Source organism: Perissodus microlepis, chromosome 10, assembly GCF_051167445.1.
Source record: "Perissodus microlepis isolate ML-2025 ecotype Zambia chromosome 10, ASM5116744v1, whole genome shotgun sequence".
NCBI classification, from domain to species: domain Eukaryota; kingdom Metazoa; phylum Chordata; class Actinopteri; order Cichliformes; family Cichlidae; genus Perissodus; species Perissodus microlepis.
The window spans coordinates 3,239,644-3,261,565 of NC_140470.1; the positions used below are offsets into that span (position 1 = coordinate 3,239,644).

Sequence of the window (21,922 nt, forward strand, 5' to 3'; positions counted from 1 at the left end):
CTGAAAGGTTTCTCAGCTTCTGCATAGTTTGGGCTGTCAACATTTGGTCATGCTGTGTCAGCTATTACATGTCTTTTATTTTATGAGGTTCCATTTTTTATATGCCATGTTTTACATATCAAAAAATGATTTGAGAAAAATAATCAGGTCCTTTCCAAGTATTAACATTAGCTCAGTGCAACTCCAGATGTACAACAACACATGACCTATTACACTATGCGGTTATTATTTAACAAAAAATAAGCCAAAATGCAGAAACAGTGTGTAAAAAACTAACTTCACCTTTATTGTTTCCATGGGGTAACTGGCAGCCAGGTGGTTCTCATCACAAGCATTACAAAAGCAGACGTTTTGGCAGTTTGCTGGTCTGAAGCATTCAGCTGTGTGTTACCACAATGCCAAGCAGGAAAGACACCAGTGATGATCTTAGAGAACAAACCCCTCAGTGCTCATTAATCTGGAAACGGTCATTTCCAAACATTTTTTTGGAAATTGTTTTTTATTTTAAGTCTTTCATTTTACAGAAAAATAATTATCCCAAAGTCAGACAAAGTGAAAGTGAATGTCAAAAAATCCATGAGCGACATGTTAAAGTTTAGAACGTTACACTAAGACTGATCAAAAATAACTTGTTTGAAAAGGTTGCCAGCAGAAAGCCTCTTTTCTCCCAAAAAAAGAACAGCATGGCACAGCCTCGGTTTGCAAAGTAACATCGGATGTCTGACCACATAGCACAGAAAAACATGGGGTGGGCATGATTTGGGCACCTTGCAGTCTTTTAGTCCACCATGATCTCTGCTATATAACAAAGTATTCTAGAATCAAAAAAGGTTGTCAAACAGTGACAAGCGAAGTTTAGCCAAAACACAAAAAAAACAAAATGTAGCAATGACAAAGTCCAAAACTCAGCCTCACTGAAACATGTTAATGCTGCAAAAGGTGGTTGTGCAAGCTACTGAATAATGGGGTGTACTTCCATATTGTGTTTTGTCCTGATGACAGTGTTTAATATGCTGTGCATTCTTCACCTGAGGATGTATTTACCACATTTTCCAGTGTATATGCGTCACAGTAAATTACTGCTTTACTCTAGGGTTGAATGACTCCAACCGACTCACTAACAACATGCCAATAACACACAATACTCACGATCCACATGGTATATGGTGATGGAAGTTTGACATTTCTTTTATTTGACAATACATGACACCGTAAAAGACTGGCACGTGATCAAAGTACAACAAAAACCATGGCAGAATTTGCTCTTCTTCACTGCAAATAATCAGGGGAAGGGCACACTGCAGAACACAAACTGAATGGTTTATCACAAACATCAAGGCAACTCGGATTACACTGCTAGGAAAACGATAAGGCACCTTCTTTGACACCTGATCACCCATACTGATGAGCAACGTTTTCAAGCTATATCATACAGTGATGTTTCCAAACACGCATGTGGACAACGGTAATACTTTTCTTTTGTACATTGTGCTTGCGAATGTTTTTCTAAGACTGGGTCTGTGTACTTATTAGACCCAAGCATGAGTTGGTGACACAGCGTTTAATTATGACAACAACAACAAAAAATTTGAATATACTACATGTTGTCTCAAGATCCAGTGCACAGCAGTTGAGGCCACAGAAAATGCCAAAGAATCTCTCACTACTGTAGCGTTGTGCATCTTCCAGTTTTACATACATCTCTATGGTTTCACAGTAACCAAACAAAAACATTGGAAAGAAAAAAGCCCTTCATTTCACCACACAAATGTAAGCATTGATCCTAACAGCCAGATCTAGAGCAGATAGGTAGTTCTTCATACACTTAATGACAAGCTTGGCAATGTCTGAAATATGCTGGAAATTTACAGCCACCTAGTGGTTGCATGAGAAACTGTATCACAAGGCATCTGTAGATGTGTATTTGCACAATTTGCCTCGTCATTATAAAGTCATGTTGTTGTTTTTTAAATAAAATGTATTGTTTGGCTATAAGTTAAAAGACGGGACTTTGGACACTTAGCCATATTACTGTTCTTTAACATAATGATCAATGAACATTGAGGGGATTATCCGGTCTTTAAGTGATGGCGTGATGAATCCTGCTTCCGGGCCCAAACTACTCTGCGTTTAATAAGGCTTTTGTGTTTTTTACATGTTTTAATGCTTTGTATCTTGTTCTATTTAATCGCAACAAGCTCCTAAAAATAGTCAGTGATCATTGTCAGCCTCTCTCTAATCTAATCATTAATCAATCTAATCATTTTAAAGCTCAGTTTTTAAAACCTTACGATGTAACTACAGCCCAGCCTATGCAGCAGTATATTAATGACTAACCTCGTATTGTGGATGGATTATCTCAGTTGTTCTCCTGACTGAAGTTCAGTCTGCTTAGAGCAGGGGTAGGCAATTCCAGGCCCTGTACATTGGTTCAAGGACACATCTAAAACCTGCAGGGACACCGGCCCTCGAGGCCTGAAGTTGCCCACCCCTGGCTTAGAGCATCCTGCCAAAAGATTGCATTTGTCCCTAACCATTGGGAACCCTCACGTTAACTTTTATTGAGTGGAAAAAAGTTAATTTATCCTCCAGCTTCACTGTTTATGTTATGCTAACATAGCTGTGTCGCTAGTAATCAGTGCAGTGGAGTTTGGGCCCAGGCACGGCTAATGACTCAGACTTAAAGACCGGATAGCTAATGCAGAAGGAGATATTTAGCAAGCCAGAAGTGGACAAGTCCAGTTCTTCATTCACCGCAGCTCATAAAGATGTAACAACTCAGACATGTTCCAGTCATTCACTTGGTCCTTTGATTCACTTTCAACAACTAAAGTTCTACTGACAGACTTTTAACTAGTTTCACTATCAATGTTTCAAGTATGACTGTCCTGTACTGTATAACAACCCTGAGGTAGTCTCATTATGGTTCCACTACACCTACCCCCGTGGTGGCTGTAGTTCTTCATAAAGCACAAATTAGTTCAGAGTATCGCTTTAGCAGGAAGAGGAAGCTTTCTGTCTGTTCAGAGAAACTGGAGATGTAGAAAGTGATTTGTCTTGCGCCATGCACCAGGAAAAATCTTAACTTTGTCAATAATTTTTTTGTTTTGTATGAGCACTGAACTATTAAAATACCTCACACATCACACGTGTGTTTTGATTCCCAGTGTAACTTAAAACGTTAGAATACTAACAAAAAAAAAAAAAAGGGAATGAGTGAGCAACTATGACGAGTCGAGACATCTGAGCTACACCGCATCAGATTTCTAGCTGGCATTTACTCCATTTGTAGTAAGCATATCCCGAAACTACATTAGGGACAGGATGTGCTGTAAGTAGTGTTCTCTCAGCTACCGATAAGCAAAGTACTCTGATCTATACTTGCTACTAACAGGGATGCATTTGAAGGGGATTTAAACATTCACAGGACTGAACATACAAAGGCAATGTCATGTGACTTTTGCATTAATGACACTCATTTCCCCATTCCCAAACCCTACCCAAGCTAAAGTCCAAAACCCTTTCAGCATTAGTCACTTCAACAGATCACTTCATTGCATCCAAAATTAATAACCAAATAAAATACTACACTCCAATAAAATTACAGAAAAACTAGTCTAATAAATTATGGTGATTAAAAAATAATAATTTCTTAGAACTGATCTCAGTGCTATATTGTACTTAATCCCCACAGCGCAGAGCTGAAGGGTCCCTGGGGTGGTGTCTTGGGGCCCACCCTCCCCCTGGCTGGGTCTCCCCAGCAGCTGCAGGGTGACATTGGCAGGTCCCGGTGCCGAGGATGTCTGCCTTTGGCAGTCACAATCCTTCGGTTGGTCCCCTTTCCTTCATTCAGCTTGTCCTCTGTGGTTCAATGTGCAATGTGGGCCACACTCCACATAGAAACTGTACAATGTTAAGATACAGCCACAGGTCACCAGTGAGATAACAAATATTCAACCAAACACGTGACACTACATAACATACACAATATCCTGCAGACAAAGAGTTGGGTGTACCTTTACTTTTGGCCTGTACTTGAGGTAGGTTGATCTGATCTGCAAGCTAAAAAACAAGAACAATTGATTTGAATGCATGTGGACAATAAACCTCACTGCAGCTGTAATCTCCTGTGACTGAAGCTTACCTGAAAAGTATGTGTAGGTAAGACCCCAGACCTGTAAATATGTGCCACCACGCATGGAACTGTGTTACCACTCCAACACCAGGGGGCAGTGTTTGTCTACTGGCTCTGGGATTCAAACGTAAGTGTTTACCCAACAACTCGAGACATTAACAAAGTGAAACATTTTTATCAACTACAACAAAAAATGATAATAAATTGACCCAAAGATCGTGATTTAACACATGCATGGACATTTAAACCTAAACATGCATTTTTTTTTTAGAGGAACAGTGTCGGCTGGTTTGATTGCAGTAACATTGGAGTTACAGTTTATGACTTTGAAGTGAACACTTTTACCATTGCAACTGTTAAGTGGAGAATAATTAACTTGGTTCTCAGAATTTCACAATTAACCTTAACTTCCACTACTCACCTTAAAGAGTCACAGAAGATATTGTCGATGTTCCAAAGAAGGAAACCCAACAAAAAGATAGCTAAAGAGGTGTAGAACAGTGGCTTGTGCCATGGGTACACCCTGAAAGAAAATCAAACAACAACAACAAAAAACACCCTTCAGCATGTTGTTGCCTTACTGAATATTAATGAATACCACGTCTTTTGATATGTTAATGTTTCTTATTTAATGGGCTTTGTGGCAAACTTACCATGTAACAATGAAGATAGAACGCAATACTAGGCAAGCTACTAGAGCACCATACATGACCTGGAAACAAGGGCAGGTGTTTGGGTTTGAAACAGAGTTGGATCATGCATGACATAGATACAGATACAATCTTTCAGTAATTATACATTTCCACTGAGTCAGCAGAGTTCAACTGACAGGAAATTCCTCCGATGGAAACAGCCCGAGCTTGTGCACAACAAATAATAACACAGCTTATTAGCATATGATGTTGGTCATGTAAAATCTCCTTTCATCTAACATTTTTGTTTTCTGGTGTTTCATGCACATTGTAGCCAACTGCTAACCTTCTGTGATATAAATCATTTGAGCTTTCTAATCAGAATTGTCAGCAGTTTTATTTCTGCTCAGGAAGCGGCATATCTGAGAAGTTCCTTATAATCGAAAAAGAACATGCAGCCAGAAAGATTTCTAATACTAAATGTAGCCAAGCCCAATAATCATATTCAAGTTCTGTTTCATGTTGGCTTTAGCTGAGCTGTGAAAAGCATGGACACATTTATTAAAAGGTCTAACGCTGCACTAGCTTTGTGCAGGGATCGACCCTCCGCTCTAACTCTGAGCAACAGCTGCTCACCAGAAGGCAGAAAAAGCCTGTCGGAAACAGAAGTCTGTAAATGTGTCACGAACCCAATCATAAAAAGGTAATTTTAGCATTTTTCATTAATTTAACTGAAAAACAAATGGGAACAACTTCTGTGTTTCCAACAGTCTGCTAGTAACACAGTGCCTAAAGATACAATTTAAAACAGGTTCTTTAGGTGTCAGGTGTCTTTTTATACTTGAATGATCATAGGTCATTTTTTGTTAAGCTGATAAAGAAACATTTCCCTGAAAATGGTCAGGGACAACAAGTCGGTGACAAAGTTAAACTTCGAAAGACCTTCACAAAGCCTGGAGAACTATTACTGAAGAACAGTTCAAAAAGTTATACATCTGGTTCCTTGAAAGCAAAATATAAAGAAATTAAGGGTGGCTCAAGACTTTTAGACAGAACTGTAACTAACAGGTAATTGAGGCCCATAATTCAGGACTCACTCATCCCTGTTAGACTGTGTTGTGTTTGACCTGTAGCATTATTGACTTGGCTCTTTTTTAACAACAGATAAAAAGGAACAATATTGTAGTAAATTAGAATATAAGTAAAGAAAGGAACCAGTATATACAGCTAGGTCTATAAGTATTTGGACAATTCTAATTCTATTTTTTCTAGTTGGAGGTTATACAGAGCTCCGTATACCCTCCACAGTGGAATTTAAAAACAAAACAGCCTAATGTGATTCAAGTGCAAACATTTAACTTTAACTCTAAGGCTCAAAAATATATTGACAACTGGCTAGCAAGCTGTATCAGGTAAAGATATAAGAATTTAGTTGATTTAAAGTGTTCAAGTGTTTTCACTGGAATGGTTAATATGAGGTCAAAAGAAATGCTGATGCAAGTGAAAGAGGCCAGCATCAGGCTGGAAATACTAAATAAACCAGACAGATAGGAAAAGCTCATGGTCCACAGCATACTACATCATCTGTTACATTTGGTGGAGGCTGTGTATGGCTGCCAGTGGAACTGGGCCAGTAGCAGGCCTGGGTTAATTACCATTTATTATTATTACTATTACTAGCAATAGCGGTAGTTGTAGTAATAGTATATCACTGTCAAATTTTTGAGTAAGATTTAAAATTAAAGCAAACATTCTTCAGCTGAGCAGCACACAACTGTTAACTAAACTGACATCATGTTTCTGTGTATGTTTATGGATGTGTTGGCTCACCATGCTAGAACAGAGGGAGTGTTATCACAACCACTACAGACCAGTGTGATTAGTAAACAAATACAGCTCCAAGGACTAAACAAAGGCCACTTTGTCACATTGTCCTTATTGCTGTAATACAGCACATTACCTGAGACTATAACAGGTACAGACAAACACTAACAGAAGCCCTACATAATTGGCTATGCTTATCTTTAATGGTTTTTAGGGTTAGGCGTATTAGATTTATCTCCTTCCTGGCAACAAGTGTTTGACGTGTTTAATGCCACAGTTAAAGGTTTGGTTCTGTTTCAGGGCTCTGGATCATTTTTCTTAATGGTACACTTGAAATTCCTCTGCTTTGGTGTGAAATGCTGCCATACATTTAACACCCACAATGCACCAAGCTGAGTTGCATGCCGCATGCCGCATTGGCAAGCTCAGTGTTTACACAAGCCAAAGAAGACCTAAGGCACCCTAATTGCAAACAATGAGCAACATGAGTCAGGTGAACATAATGCAAAACACTCCCTTACCTGGTGAAACACTGGCTCCTTCCACTGCAAATATACCTACACAAGTAACAGTCAACAGGGACAGGACGATCGTTAATGCTTTCTTCCTGAGTTCAGTTTCAGAGTAAACTGGTAATGAAAACATGTATACTCACCACAGTGACTGAGACACTGAAGATAAATAATATTGCAATAGGAAATAAACTGACACCCTTCTCCTGCTTGAAACACTCATATCTGAAAAACAAATTAATATTTATCTTTTATATTGAGCTTGATAAGAAGAGAACCAAAGGGCAAAGGGCAAATATAAGCTGAGCTAAAATGAAAGTGAAATCTAGAAACAAATCTTCAAAAACAGGCTGGTTTTTTTTAAGGCATCAAGTCATCAGTAAAGGATTCACTGGTTCATTTTACAGTGATACTGGATTTGTTCTCAGGTGAGCGCTGCAACAATTGATCCAAAAAGACGAAGGCACTTACATACAGTAGACAAAAACGCAGGTACTGTAAATCATAGGCAACTCATCCAGTAACTGCAAATGACGAGACAGAAAAGAAAAGAAACACGCATTACTACATCACTGTGCAAGCAAGCATTTGGTCAAGTAGCAAATGCTCATGAGTTCAGTTTATGCCCGCTTTTGCTGACATGTTCAGATTTGCAGCCCACCTGCATCTCATACAGCAGCGTCATGTGGAAGCACCAGGAACCAACACCAACAGCTTGGGTGGGGGGGGGAAGAGTACACACAAGACACAAAAATTCAAAGTTAGGACATTCGGCCGGAGGCGTTTGCTGTAAATACTGAGCCACTGCTCTCAATAACTGTCACAAGCACGTTCTCGCAACAATCACAGCATTAATGCAGAGCCAGCGCACCAACCTGCCAGTCCGAGAAAAGAGCAGATGTAGCGGGACTCGAGGCCGTCACGGAATGTCTGGATGGCCCCGTAAATGGGAGGGAGAATCATGATCAGGTTGCTGACAGTGTTCCCTGTCAGCAAAGACAGCATAGATAAATGAAAGTCGGATGACATGACCTTTAAGATAACTGCACATCTCTGAAAAGCTCAGAGAAAACGTGACATGGCCGCAACGAGTGTTATGCATGGTATCGCATTACCAGGGTTGCAGCGTAAAATCCAAAGGGTGCACAGCTATAAAATCTCTATTATACGACTATTATATGATATAGCAGCATTAGCACTAGGATTCGTTTATTTAAACTGTACAAATATGCAAATAGTTTGAATTTAGACTGATCTGGATTTTTGCTTCTTAGCTAGTCAAAACTGAAACTACCTGACCCCTTTACTGACAAATTAATATGACACCTATACACTCAATCCTGAAATCACATTTTTCACACAGCATGTTACAATCTTGTGTTTTAGATCCTAATCCATATATTAGATCCTAATCCAGATGAGGGCGACCTGTAGTAGGGTTGTAGTGGTCAGTTCTGATTCAAATGATTCAACCAATTACGCCGAGCAAAACTATGCTTGATATACAAATGTGTCCTCTGACTGAACCGGTGTCACTGTTCAGTCAGAGAACCTCCCTCCCCCCATAGGTCATTAACGTGTGCATGGAGCACTGCTTGCACATCATCTAGTCCACAGGGAACCTGACAAAACAGAGCTCAACTCTGAACACAACCTTGCACTTTCTGGGTGTGGCTATGTATGCACTGAGGCGTGGAAAACAATCAGACTTAACAGGACATTGCATTGTTTGAAAACTAACTTACTAGGATCTCCAGAAACCAGCATGCCTTTATCTGCAGATTTCTGATTAAAGCCACCAAAATATGCAGATTTTAGTTACTGATAAAAACTACCCATACCAGAAGTGCAGTCTACTATAAAGGACACACGAAACTATAGCAGAAAACCTGCAGCTAGGCAGATGTGTGTCAGACAGAAGAGGACAGATGACAAAGGAGTCCAAACTGCAAGGCTTAAGTTCACTTTGAGCCAACTTTGAATCAACTGTTGCACCATACAGTAACTCTGAACACTGCTGACAACAGCAAGTGAACCTTTTCCCTTCAAAGGAAAAGTACTGTAACAGTTATACAATGTATTACAATGAACTTGCTGGACACATGGATTTTGCACTGTGTCACACATGACGACAGTCATTTGTATCACTTTATGTTACAAACTGTAGCCATGAACTATTAATAGGCTGGGTAAACATTTGTGTTTGCTGCACAGGAATGGGTCATTCTTCTGTTCGCTTTTGTTTGTCTAGAGTAAATTATTTCGAAGAGTTTTACTGTCTCCTTAATGAAGGTTCAAGCCTTTGTCCTGTCATTTCTGCTGATACAACAGCTTTTTGATAAGACTGATGGAAACAGCGGTTTAATCTAAGATTACTGTTCCAGAGGAACAGGTTTTTTTATCGGTGAACAAGGCAGAGAGGCGCCCTGATAATGTGAAGGGAATGTTTTATCAAGTTTCCAGTGGTGTCCGTGACTGACTAACGCACTGTCTTACAGGAAGAACACGTTCAACAGCGGACTTGTAACACAAATGGCTGGCAACGTGAAATAATATGAAGTGAGCCGTTTGTGCTGAGCTGCTTTGCATACAGGTTTAAAGGTTGTTCGATACGTGTAGCGAGTGCTGGCTAGCGTTACGATGCACAGAACAGGTTGACAATATATCCGCTGTAAACAAGGTATATATTTCCTCATTTACTTACAGCTCCGGTAGAGCAAACGCCGTACAGATTAACGTTTACACTACACGGAGAAAATCGTGTTATTAGACGAGATAACACAATAATAGATATGCACTAAATTACAGTTACACCAGTTCTTCCTATGTTTACCTTAGAGGGGCGAAGTACTACGACTCTCCCAGTCTAAAGCCTCATTAAACGAACCCCCAAATTCACCGTTTTTAGAGTAAATGATGGTGCGGGCAGATTTTTACTTACAGAATTCCGCGATGTAAAAGGACACGACATAATTTTCCTCACACCAGTCCAGTGTTGAGGTCGGCCGCCCCCAGTATCCTTGCCTGTCTATCGAGGGAGCCATGATGAAAGAGGAGGAGGCTGTAGGCGCTAACGGATTTGTAGTCCCATCATAGTGCACGAGCGCTCCGCGAGCCCTCCTCCACGCGCGATGGAGAGGGCGATAGCGAGAGCCAGTTGAGCTGCTGTTAAAAAAACACACGAAAATACACACTACAAATACACAAAAGTGAAAGCACACCCTGAAGGTATTAAAAACAAAGGTTTCATGTAACGTATAAGTGCACATTTCGTATATATTTTATATATTTTCTTTGTAAATATGTAAACATCATAGTACTTTTTAAACTTGTAACCTAAAAAATATTGCAATGGCAAAATGCTATTGCTGGTTCACTCCATAAATATACACAATTCCACCATTCTACTACCAAAAAAAAGGTTAGGGTTGGCATGGTGGGCTGTTCTCTTCCCGTACGCATTGAAGTGTGGACTATATTAAGTCATAGCAACAATAAACAGTATCAAGACGTTATTACTACGTCAGCAACAATTAGACAGAAATGTGTCACACAGCTCAAGCAAAGAGGAACCACTGAACGATACAGTCTTAACAAATTAGTAACACAATGTAAACAGTGTGTATAGTGACGATAAAACAATCGGCGGGGTGGGGGGGACTGATACTTCCACTGTTATATAAATCTCTACATAGCTGTTTGTTTCTATATGAAAGGCAGAGCAATTAACCACCCGTTCACCATTGACTTTAAGTAAGCTACAGTGCAATTAATGTTAAAGAACTGTGTTCACTATATTAAAAATGGCAGGCACACACTGCAACAGAAAGGAAATTCTTTTGTCTAATTGTTATTTTTCCTTGTGCATGTGTCATAAATACAGATGGCCTGTAGGTGGTGTGTTGAGCTGTGCTGTGCTGTTGACAATGACAGTGTTTATCTTTAGTACTGATTCTTGCATGCTTTCTTAGGCCCTACTTACTTACCTAACCGGTTTTCTAGCCAATCAAATGATGGATCATCCATTAATTTTATGTTTTGGAGCAGTTGTTATTAGGAAATTGCTGATGTGACGATAACCATGTCCTGGAGCAGCTGCAGCAACCACGTGTTTATACCAGAATATTTTGTCAAATATTTAGTTGAGGTCTAAATATCCTAAGTTTGTGCATTCAGAGGCCAGGTCTCGTCCCCTTTGAAGGTAGAGCTGTCCAAAAGGCTATATGATCACCTCCAATGGAATTTTCCAGTTGTTATATCCTACTAAAACTCTGCTCGCCTAAGGCCAAATTCCTACTCTTGACAAGCAAACCAGACGTTATTTAGGTTACAAAGTAAAGGGCAGCATCCTAAAATAAGGATAAAACCTGCTAGTTCTTTTTTTTATACTTTTATTGTAAAAACCGGACATTTAAAACAGCTCAATCATATTTTGCATTGCTAAACCATGTGCGCACAAATCGAACTGCATTCAGGGTGACTCCAAACAAAGACAAGTGGACACAAAAAGGTAAGGAAGCTTGTAGGATGTGCACATTTTACATAATTTTTTAAGACTTAATGACACCAGAAACCTTTTTCGTGCACAAATTCTGATGTTACTGCTACTTTATTAAAACAAAGTGTGCTTTAACAAAAACTTTGATATGTCATACTTAATGTAAGTATTCAGTCCATAATGTGACATGCCAACATACAAACAAACACACACACTGAAATACTAACAACTGTCCCAAATTCAAAGATGTGCACATCGCCTCGTACAGTAATTACAAGACAAATGTTTAAGTTGTGTATTATGGAATGTTGTTGCCATGTGACATAAAAGAGTGCTCTTACACAGTATCAGATGTACTCTTCATTTCTCAACATGCTGCAGTATAAAATCTACACTCATGATAACAGCCAAGCATCTAACTTACACACATGGTTACAGTTCATCTCTCATCTTTTCACCCTTTGGTCGGACCATCCTGCCAATGAACAAGATGGAGCTTGTTTTCTGGTCCTTTACTAGGAAAATAAAGGGGTGGTCAGCGTAGAACAGTTTAGGGTTTTTCAGCTTGTCTGTGCCAAAGATACTGGTATCAATTTCATTTCCATCAGTGTCCCATTCCAAAGCAGAGGCGTGGAACACACTTGACAAGTAGAGGTCCTTCTTCCCAGAGATGTTGGAAAAGTCAGCTTTAGATTTGTCCACAGCCTCGGTCAGGCCCAGCTCCTGGAGGTGTTTCTGAGGAGTAACATGAAATGTTTATAGTGACAATGTAAAAGAGTGTTATGTGGTAAGGCACAAACTCTTAAATTGTTTACCTGCAGATCATGACTGACTTCCATGCTGACTTTGGGCAGAGACACAGCTATAGCTGTCTCCTGTAGCAAACCAATCCATTTATCCACCTGCTTCTTGGTCAGCATCTTTTCCAGTCTATCCAAAGGTTCCACATGGTAGGGCATGATGAATACCACAGTGGACTTCTTATGAGATAGAGGCATGCTCAGGATAGATAACTTATTGTCTTTGTCATCATAGAAGCCAAAGAGACCTGATGAAACAAATTAATTACAAATATCATCAATCTGTCCATGCACTTTAGAGAGTCTCTTAAAATTTCTGCTGGTTACAGTTTTCAAAAAAAGAAAGTGTTACATTTATTACTCATATTTAGTTTTGCATAATGTTGGATATTGAACTAGTAAATGCACAGCTGTTAACCACAGTTTTTACAAACTCCCTAGATAGTATATACTGGAAATTGTTTCTGTATAAATGGGAAGAAATAATCTTACTGTGCCTGGCATTTGTAACTACTCAAACCATTTACTAGTGAGTTGAAAATTCAGCGAGTTATGATCATTTTTTTTTTTATTGTGAATCAAGTTCCTATCTACAGATACAGTATGATAATAATATCTCCCCAGACATTATTGCAGTTATTTGGACTCATCTCCCCAGTAAACAATAGTGAGAAATATCAGATTTACTCATAAATATCTATGTTTAATTAACATGTGTAGTGATCTTAAAGTTGTAGTAGTATCAGTAATAGTAGTACCTATAAATACTTTCACATTTTTCGAAAAAGACTGATTTTATAGGTCACTGCACTTATGTTTTAGCTGAATTTGGCATAAAGACTAAACAGAAAGCTAGCTTAGCTATGCTAGCTAAAAATCCTTCTACCGGAAGTTTTGTGGCAGAGACTTGATGTCTCTATTCAAGGCAATGAGTCCCTAGTCACTCCCTCATTCACTAGTGAAACATGCACATGTAAAGAGTGGAGTTATATTGTTTATGGGTTTGCGGGTGCTACTTTTTCAAGCCCTGTGATCCTCTGGAGCAGTAACTTTTTGATTTTCCCAAAATGTTCTACCATTCCTAGTCTCAAACTGTGTTTCTGAACAAGCTGATAGGAATGTCTCCAGCTACCTGTGCGATGCATCATCTGTACTGAAACAGTGTAGCTAGGTGACACCATGAATCCACGGTTATCCACCATCTTATGATGGAACTGCTCATCCCAGTGACCTGAGAGAAAAAACATTCAGTTAATTTTAGGTGTCTTTTAGGGAACAGTATAGAATACTACATGTATACACAGCCTTATCCACTCACATTTGAAAAACATGGCACTGATGATCATCGCCCCATCAGTCTTTTCTACATTCTTGGTCACCTCAGGCAGTTTGCCATCAGTAGACTTGGCTGCCCATTCGTTGATGGAGTTCACAGCACTCTTCTTGTCTCGGAAATTGATCTTTGAGTGCTCACAATTATAGTGCTTTTTGCTGCTTTTGACAAAGTCTTCCACAAAAGTGACAGAGCTGGGTCCATACAGGCGGTTGCTAATCTTCCAGGTGATGTTGCGAGTCTTTGGGTCGCTCAACTCTATGAGCAGCTCAGCCAAACTGGGGTGGAGATGCTCATCTTTAACTTTAGCTACATTCAGGATGGTTTTTACCTGAGAGGCAGTGGAGGCCTTTCCCCCAAGAGCCACAAGACCCAGAGAGGAGGCCACGACGACAGGGGAAATGATAATGTTCTCTACATTTTTGTCTTTTACCATGCTCTGGTAGACACTGAAAGCCAAATTGGCAGTGCTGTCAGCCAGGATGGTGGCATGGTTACTCAACACTTTGTCTTTTGATGTGGAGGTTGCTGCCGAGGCTGCAGTTGTCAGAAGGACGAGAGATACGAGGTTTGTTGCCCACATGGTGTAATGCTACTAAAAGACAAAACCTAAGAGAAGACATGAAGACAAACAGTACATACTTAGGGTTTACTCTTGAGATTTAGAAGATGCAAGCTGTGGTAGGCTAGTAAGTGTGGTTTAGCCCAGCGGTCCCCAACCCCCGGGCCTCGGACCGGTACCGGTCCGTGACTCTTTTGGTACCGGGCCGCGAGAGTTGAGGCTCAGGTGTGAAATGTATAGTTTTCAGGGTTTTTATCGGTTTTGAGCATTATTTTGTCATCGTTTTTATCGTTAACTCGGTTTTCCTGGGTCTTTTCACGTGTGTTATGAATAAATCTTCTTTTTTCGGTACCGGTAGCCTACTAGTTTTATTTTGTTGTATTTATCCGCGACACCTTAAAGGCCAGTCCGTGAAAATATTGTCGGGCATAAACCGGTCCGTGGCGCAAAAAAGGTTGGGGACCGCTGGTTTAGCCCATGCCATTTAAAACAGCTCTCTCTGTGCAAACCTCAAGCAATGACTTGTATAACAGCCACGTAGGCAGCTTCCGGGTGTACTGTGTCTAAGCCAAAACATTGGTCTGCAAGATTTGAGTTGTTCATGACTTGGGAGTGGGAAAAAACTTAACATACATAACATTTTCTAATGGAGGACTAAGTCTGGTTGATGCTCATTGGTTACTTGTGGTGAGGGAAACGTGGCCACTCACTGACGCATGACACACCCCTACAGCTAAAGACGCGTGTTTTAGAGCAGTTCATGTACATACAGCGAACGTGTACTTTAGGGAGGACAGGCTTTATGCATATCACCACTTAGAGATGTAGTTCAGAGATGTTTACATCAGTCTAATTGAGCAGGTCACAAGCAGTTCATTTTTCTGGACATGTGACTTAGTATGAATGACACTGGCATTTAAAACATGTAGATAAAAGAAGGAGAGGCGTCCCTTGTTACAGATTCAATCAGGTCAAAAGGTGTAGCCAACTCCCTGAAAGTCTGGACTGTCATGCAGTTCTAGTTATGTGCAGCAAACAGTTGCTTTGCTTTCGCACTACTTGGAGGAACTACATGGCTGTAAAGGAATCTTTAACCATGTTAAAGATAGACAGACTTTTTGGCCTCTTTTCACATGCCTGGACATTTCCCACCAGTTGATGGACGCCCTCTACTCTCTCCCTCCCTCTCCATGCTTCCCGTGCTGCGAGCACATTCATCTTACCTTATTGGGTCCTTTGAATAACTCGGCAGGTTTATCGTCAAGCTGCTTACAAAAAGATCCCCCCAGCACTGACCTGACCGGTATTAAGTGAAAGTATCTGATGGCAAAGACAGAAGTGTATGAGACGATTTCCCAGGCCCCAGAGCATGAAAATCTCTGCCCTGGAATCAGATTTCCAGGCCAGTCCCGCCCATGTGGATGAGTGGGTGAAGAATCCTCACCCTCCCAGGTCCTAAAGCCTAAAACTTTATTTCACAGAGAGTAATCAAACAGTTAACACTTAAATACTCAACTTACCATCTCATGACCTCTACTAAAGTTACTCCCCATGACTAACTGTATAAGACCTCCCAATCATTAACAAAATCTGCATAATATATGTTGTACTTTCAGTAACAGAGAGGAGTCTGGCTGAAGAAACCAGTATGCATAAATATAGTCCTGTTTATGTGGTAGCTTCATTACTGTTCTTCTTCACGATAAAACGACATGCCTGCCAGCGCAGGTATTTTTGCCATAGTGGCAATTAACTGTCTTTATAATAATCTCAGTATTTGCCCCCCCCCCCCTCAACTTTTTTCTCTCTCTTCCTCATCCTGTTGTTTCCTCCTCTGTTGCATGATTTGAAAGCCGCACAGACCACTGGGAAGCGGAATGTGGAGAACACCACTGAATACAACAGGAAGTTCTTTGAAGCAGTACAACTGCAACTAAAATCAACATTAACTAGATATAACTTCAGGGTACATATTACACAATAAGAAGACTGACTGTCCAGAAAGTAGTTTGGCAGGCTTTAGCACTTTAGTATTGCTGTAAGTGGTGAACTCTGTACACAATACCGTCAGATTAAATCTGCAGAGATGGTCTGATTTTCAGAACAAGCTTCACTAAATACCATATCTGATTCTTTCTGATAGCTGTGTCAGTAGTCAAAACAGTATTTAGGCCCCATACTGTCTGAGTAGCTTTCCCCCCCATGAATCCTTCCTTCTTCCTCGTGTCATGTGCACTCTCACACTCCCACTTCTGTTGTTTAGAAGTGGATCAGACAGCAGGAAGTTACAGAAGCAGTGGAAGCACGTCCGGTATAACACTCTCCTTGTGCTTTTACAGCACGCTGTTCTTTCTTGGCAGCGTTTTTCAATATGAATGTTAACATTTGAATGTAGGACTGAAGGCCTGAAGGTTTGCAGAGAGACGCGGTCATATCAATAGGTAGATCACCCTCATTAAAACATTGCTATTTTAAATACAGAAGCTGAGAAAGTCCTTACAACTATCATTTTTATTACCATTAAAATAAGACAGGATAACAGTAACTGTATCTTTCTCGTGTTTGAGAGACTCTCTTGTTACAGCTGTTGAAATAATAATGTAATAATAATAATAACGACAAAACTCAGAGTTGGCAGAGTTGTACACCAGATGCTCTTACTGATGCAAACCTAAAGGGGATTTGTGTCTCTGGCTTGAATCAAACCAGTGACCTTCCGCTTGTGGATTGAATGTGTTACGACTAATGGCGGCAGAAAGATTTCAAATTGACATTCCTTGGTACTTTCCATGGCCACTAGAGGCCAACAAAGAGCTAGTTATAGATAGGAGATGAAAATAAATCCTCTTATTAAGCGTTCCTGCTGTCACTGCCACTACAACCACTTACTCAGCACAGTTTTGTTAATTCATTTCTATACACAAAAACGTGTAGTAGGTTTTCTTTTGTGTGTGTTCGTGTGTGTTCGTGTGTGTGTGTGTTTTAAGCATCACAAATATCAGGCTTTACAAAATCCCTCTCATGGCATTTGTTCACATTCCAATAAAGTTCTTGTCGTCCTCAACATTTGGTTAAAAACGCTGCACCTGAGCATGCATTTCATGTGCAAAGAAGTTCTAGCTGAGGTACCTTCATTGCCACTGCTAAATTGCCAAGGATTAAAGGGATCTTATGTAATTATCCAAAGCTAAGGGTTAATCTCTGACTGCTGGGCCTGGAATAGCCAGATCTCTTACAAGACTTTACTCATCTCCTCTCCCGCTTTGCCAGGTGTTGAGGTAAGGCACTGCTGCCATAGTCCTCTGTGGCCGTGTACATAATTATGTTCATATTACAACAATCGTTCCAATTGTTTGAACAGTCTGAAAGGAGAGTGGAGAGAGGAGCACTGGTGTGTTTCATTCCATGCATCTCTTTATGCTGAGAGCCTTTTCTGAACACTTAACCTTACAAAGGCTTTAAAAGGAACTGAATGATGTGAGAAATGTAATGCAGATGCAAATGTTGTGTTACTTTCTAGTTTTTGCTGATAACTCATTTTATCAGTTAGTTTTACAGTCAGTCTTAGCAGGAATTTTACAAATGGTAAAATAGCAGGGATGGGGAAAAATGGTACAATTACAAGAATGCTTATGGCTCCCTACTTCTGCACCTGCATGTCATCCTTTGAGCCTGAGATCTGGCGGCCGCCCGACCCTGACCCTGCTCTCTGGTAAATTCCAGGAAACGTGGACATTTCCATGAGCCTGATGCCACGCTTCCCTCCTTGGCAACCTCAGCACCCTCCCCTGCAGAGGTTTAATTAAGTTATTTCTCTTACTATGAGCTCTTATCTTGAGCCTCCTTTCCTGAGATCTCCACCCACACTTAAAATGTGCAAATGTCCCTCAACTCCCTGAGAAATGTGAGATGATTCCTGTCACATTTTTCCTCTTTGTCCAATGATCTCTCCCAGTAACCAAATGTGTGCATCTTGGTTGATTCAAGATACCTTGTCGTCCCCTTCTGCATCTCCCTCTGCCCTCAGCAAATTCTAATGTGTTACATTTTGCTTTGTTTTTTGTGTGCAGAGAAGAAGTAAAGATGCACATTTGTAGCCACACATTGTGAACAATAATCCTAAAGCTTGTAGTCTTAAAGTCCTCTGAAATTATTGAAGAGAATATTTTTACATAGTTTGATTTTTGCATCATTACAAAGTATTTCTTGTCATATTTATGGAAAGTCTGCATTAAAAGAAAACTCAATCTGAAGCCTTCTCAGCTTGGAATGAAGGACTATTTGGATGGTTTTCAGATAAAAAATTAAATTCATTACTGTGGGTTTAAAAATCTCAGATTTATTTCATTTGTAAAATGTAAATTCCAAATTTCTTATAAGGTGTTTTATATATAAGACATACACTATATATTTATATTACATATAAGGTATTATTTCAGTAAACCCCCTTGAATTAAAACCGAAAACCTGAACTTTATTCGCATCTTGATTGTTTCATTTAAAATCCACAGCAGTGATGCACAGAGGCAAAACTACAGACACTGTAAAACTTTGTCCAACAGATTATGGACCTAATTGTTGTTCAGATAAGAGGATTTTTATATCCAGCACATTTGGCTATTAGCATTAGCATTTTGGGCTATCAGTTGCCCAAAAATGTGCAGCAAATTTCTCACTGGGATCCACTGACCGGGATCTCCAAGCCCACTCAGAGTGAAAGTGCTGCTCAGGTCCACTTACCCGACAGAGAGAGAGAACTTACCCCACTGCAAGAAATATCCCACATTTCAACAGGTGCTGCCGTGCATTGGTCAGGTGTAAAAACTGCGGAGACAGGATGTTTCTTGCAGTGTGGGCCACAGTTCCGCCCACGGAGTGTCACAGGGATTACAGTTAGTATTCACTCTGCTATGAACGCTAATGTAGGTGCATCTGTATCCAAGCAGAGGCAAGCCTTTCATTTATTACAAGGGTTGTTTTTCACCTCTCCTTTCCCCATTAGCTCTCTTGTCCGGATATAAAACACACTGATGCCGCTGCGTCTCTCAGACTGACGCTCAAAGTAACCTGAAAGTCTTGTGTGGATCCATAAACTGCGAAGAGACTGCGTTATGTCAGCATCCATGGAAATACTGACTAACTAACAGAGGGACTGAGACTTTTCCAGCAGTGTCAGTGAAAAACAGCCTGTAGTGAAGACGAGGTGAGTGTTTGTGCGCTTTATGGGATTATTGACGTGTAAGCCAAGTGACTGCTCCTCAGAACTGTCACTTGCATCGCTTTGTTTCTGTTGTGTGATCAGTTGGTGACACTAAATTGAGTGATCTGTCCCGTTTGTCTCCCACAAATAATCTATTTTTCCAATACATGCTCATGTTAATTTCGTATAATTTCGACACAGGCACAACAGATTAATGGCAGATGAGGGAGCTAAAGATGAACATACAGTCTGTGCGTGATATTAATCGAGTAAACTGTAATGAATTGACAGGCTAGAGCCAGAAGTCCACAGGTAAATACTTTCAAACTATTTGGATAACTGAATAATTAATTGATCCCAGCGTCCCAGTTATGGCACATTACTTTAATAGAACTGGAAGTTGCTGCAAGAGTATTTGGAGATGTCAGGCAGGCAAATTATAGCCTTTTAAAGACTTTCATGGACAAAATGATTAAATGATCTGAACGTCAGATTAATAAACAGTGAAAATAAGAGATTCATGTCTAACGGACATTGAATTAGGTATGAAATATTGTACTGTCTTTACCTTCCAATATAAGGCGACTTTAGAATGTGAGGCGACTGTTGTTGTGATTTGGGGCTACATACATACAACTGAATTGAATGGAATTCTTGAAAGCCATTGGACCAGGTTTAGTAAATGTTGTGAGACTGTAAATTACAAAACTGTTATGCTAATTTTTCCCAAGTGAAGCTTTAAAGTTACAACATCATCATCTATCAAACTTCATAAACTTTAATTGCACCTGCTTCTTTCTCTTTGTGCTTCCAAATGTGAGTGGTAGACATATCTGACCATCAGTTTTTATCTGTCGGTGTATCCTGGCCATCCTGCAGCATTACCTCCGTTATTTGTCACATTTAAATCACATTTAACAAATTAAAGACTGCCTCATGAGACTAGCAGGTGCTGCTTGGATAGGAGAACTAGAGCTCACTCTAAAAGATGTTCCAAGTTTTTCTGATCACCTGATGATCAGAGCTGACTTTATAGAAAGCTCACTGGTTACCAGAGAGGCTTTGTTTCTAGCCCTTGCCCCGCTCCTCCTTCTTTTGAGTGCATAACAAGTATGTGACACTAATGGAAATTCTATTTTGGGCAAAACCCACTGAAAGATTAGGGTATTATTAATGAATGCATATATAAATTTCATGAAGGAGTGAAGAATGGAAGCTTAAAAAAAGGAAACAGTGACTGAGATAAAGGGCTAATAATAGGCAGATATGGTAGAGGCTCTGTGGCAGTTGGTGGATTGAGATTTAGTGGATTATTGTATTGTTATTCAATGAGCGCATGTGTCCAACTTAACAGACAACCTGTGGCCTCACAGGCTTCCAGAAAGTAACCAAGCTACTTCTAGAAGCTGAGAGGAGTAAAGTCCTCTCAGGTGAAGGGAATGTGCATGGGAGAAAATTCGCCCAAAGCCATCTGAAAGGCTGGAGGGAAGGAGAGCTGATGATAGAAGGACCCGGGTGCATTACAGATTTAACATGAGACGTTTTCAGGCTTGTGCTGTACTGAAACAATGGACACGCTGTGACACACAGTAATATGTAACAGAAGTTAAAAGAAACAAGAGAAGTTTCATTAATATTTAATAACATATTAGACCAGCGAGTCCAGCAGCACAGCACCTGCTGCTGTAAGTATCAGCAGGATGCAGCTGCTGTAATGAGCTAACACTGATGACTCATTACAGCCCATTTTCTATAGACAATGTCATAAACCACACTGCACTCCTAATTATCATTTAACTAGTGAAAATAACTAGTAGTGAGTCAATGCAGTTTCATCAGAATTTACATTTACTAGTCAGGACTGTTGTTGTGTGCTTGTTCACACTGGTTTTACTCAAACTTTAGTCAAACTTTCACTGCAAACATTTAACTGAAAGAGTATTCAAAGCTGTCTGTTGTTTCCCCTTGAACGATGGTTAAAGTCATTATTGTGGGACTACGTTACCTGTTGCCTGGCTCCAGACCTTTGAACGTTTCATATCTATTGAGATTACTGCTTTTATCTTGTGTCGTGTCACAAAACAGCAATTTTTAGGTTTAAAAAAATAGATGAATAGATAAATACATAAAATATAAAATAAAAAGTCTGTCCAATAAGTGTCAAAGCAAATGGTGAAACACCCCTGAAAACAGAGTAATAGCAGAATTCAGGTGAGGCTGCTCATCAGTGTTGGTCTCTGTTTTAAATCGAGTGAAAATGTGTTTCCACGTATGCCGTGTCAGAGTGAACTGCATGTGATATGCTGACAATTCTGTCTGTCATCAGGCTACTTTACTTTGGTTGCACCAACTCTACCTTTTGTTGGAGCTCTGTTAGGATATCTTTTGTTCTGCTGAGCATGGCATTTGTTCTTTGCAATGATTAG

At 40.0% G+C, this 21,922-nt stretch overlaps 3 protein-coding genes across 6 annotated transcripts in view; 1 reads left to right on the plus strand and 2 right to left on the minus strand.

The window, feature by feature from the left end:
• Positions 1–1,172: 1,172 nt before the first annotated feature.
• On the minus strand, positions 1,173–10,190 carry acer3 (alkaline ceramidase 3). The gene is made up of 11 exons (XM_084941492.1): positions 10,045–10,190; positions 7,979–8,089; positions 7,765–7,817; positions 7,575–7,627; positions 7,247–7,328; positions 7,113–7,148; positions 4,789–4,847; positions 4,557–4,658; positions 4,145–4,249; positions 4,017–4,062; positions 1,173–3,903 (listed from the first exon to the last, which is right to left on the minus strand). Exons 1-11 carry the CDS (start codon positions 10,145–10,147, stop codon positions 3,850–3,852), a joined length of 804 nt encoding a protein of 267 aa, XP_084797618.1. The 5' UTR covers positions 10,148–10,190; the 3' UTR covers positions 1,173–3,849.
• A 1,287-nt stretch (positions 10,191–11,477) lies between these two features.
• serpinh1a (serpin peptidase inhibitor, clade H (heat shock protein 47), member 1a) lies at positions 11,478–15,718 on the minus strand. The gene is made up of 5 exons (XM_084941507.1): positions 15,520–15,718; positions 13,720–14,343; positions 13,534–13,632; positions 12,417–12,649; positions 11,478–12,336 (listed from the first exon to the last, which is right to left on the minus strand). The coding sequence occupies exons 2-5, from the start codon at positions 14,315–14,317 to the stop codon at positions 12,034–12,036; spliced, it is 1,233 nt and encodes a 410-aa protein (XP_084797633.1). The 5' UTR covers positions 14,318–14,343; positions 15,520–15,718; the 3' UTR covers positions 11,478–12,033.
• A 3,491-nt stretch (positions 15,719–19,209) lies between these two features.
• Positions 19,210–21,922, plus strand: part of gdpd5a (glycerophosphodiester phosphodiesterase domain containing 5a) — a 30,502-nt gene continuing 27,789 nt past the window's right edge. For all 4 annotated transcript variants that reach the window (XM_084941494.1, XM_084941496.1, XM_084941495.1 and 1 more), the window contains exon 1: positions 19,210–19,499. The gene's annotated coding sequence lies outside the window, so the exon portion shown is untranslated. The remainder of the gene's footprint in view (positions 19,500–21,922) is intronic.

Excerpts from the sequence above, each read along its gene's own strand:
- serpinh1a (XM_084941507.1), bottom strand. The coding sequence starts at position 14,317 with ATGTGGGCAACAAACCTCGTATCTCTCGTCCTTCTGACAACTGCAGCC. Across the intron at positions 13,633-13,719 it reads CAGTGCCATGTTTTTCAAAT|GTCACTGGGATGAGCAGTTC; the intron begins GTGAGTGGATAA and ends TTTTTCTCTCAG. Across the intron at positions 12,650-13,533 it reads ACAGATGATGCATCGCACAG|GTCTCTTTGGCTTCTATGAT; the intron begins GTAGCTGGAGAC and ends TTGTTTCATCAG.
- acer3 (XM_084941492.1), bottom strand. The coding sequence starts at position 10,147 with ATGGCTCCCTCGATAGACAGGCAAGGATACTGGGGGCGGCCGACCTCA. Across the intron at positions 8,090-10,044 it reads CTTTTACATCGCGGAATTCT|GGAACACTGTCAGCAACCTG; the intron begins GTAAGTAAAAAT and ends CTTTGCTGACAG. Across the intron at positions 4,063-4,144 it reads TACCTACACATACTTTTCAG|CTTGCAGATCAGATCAACCT; the intron begins GTAAGCTTCAGT and ends CTTGTTTTTTAG.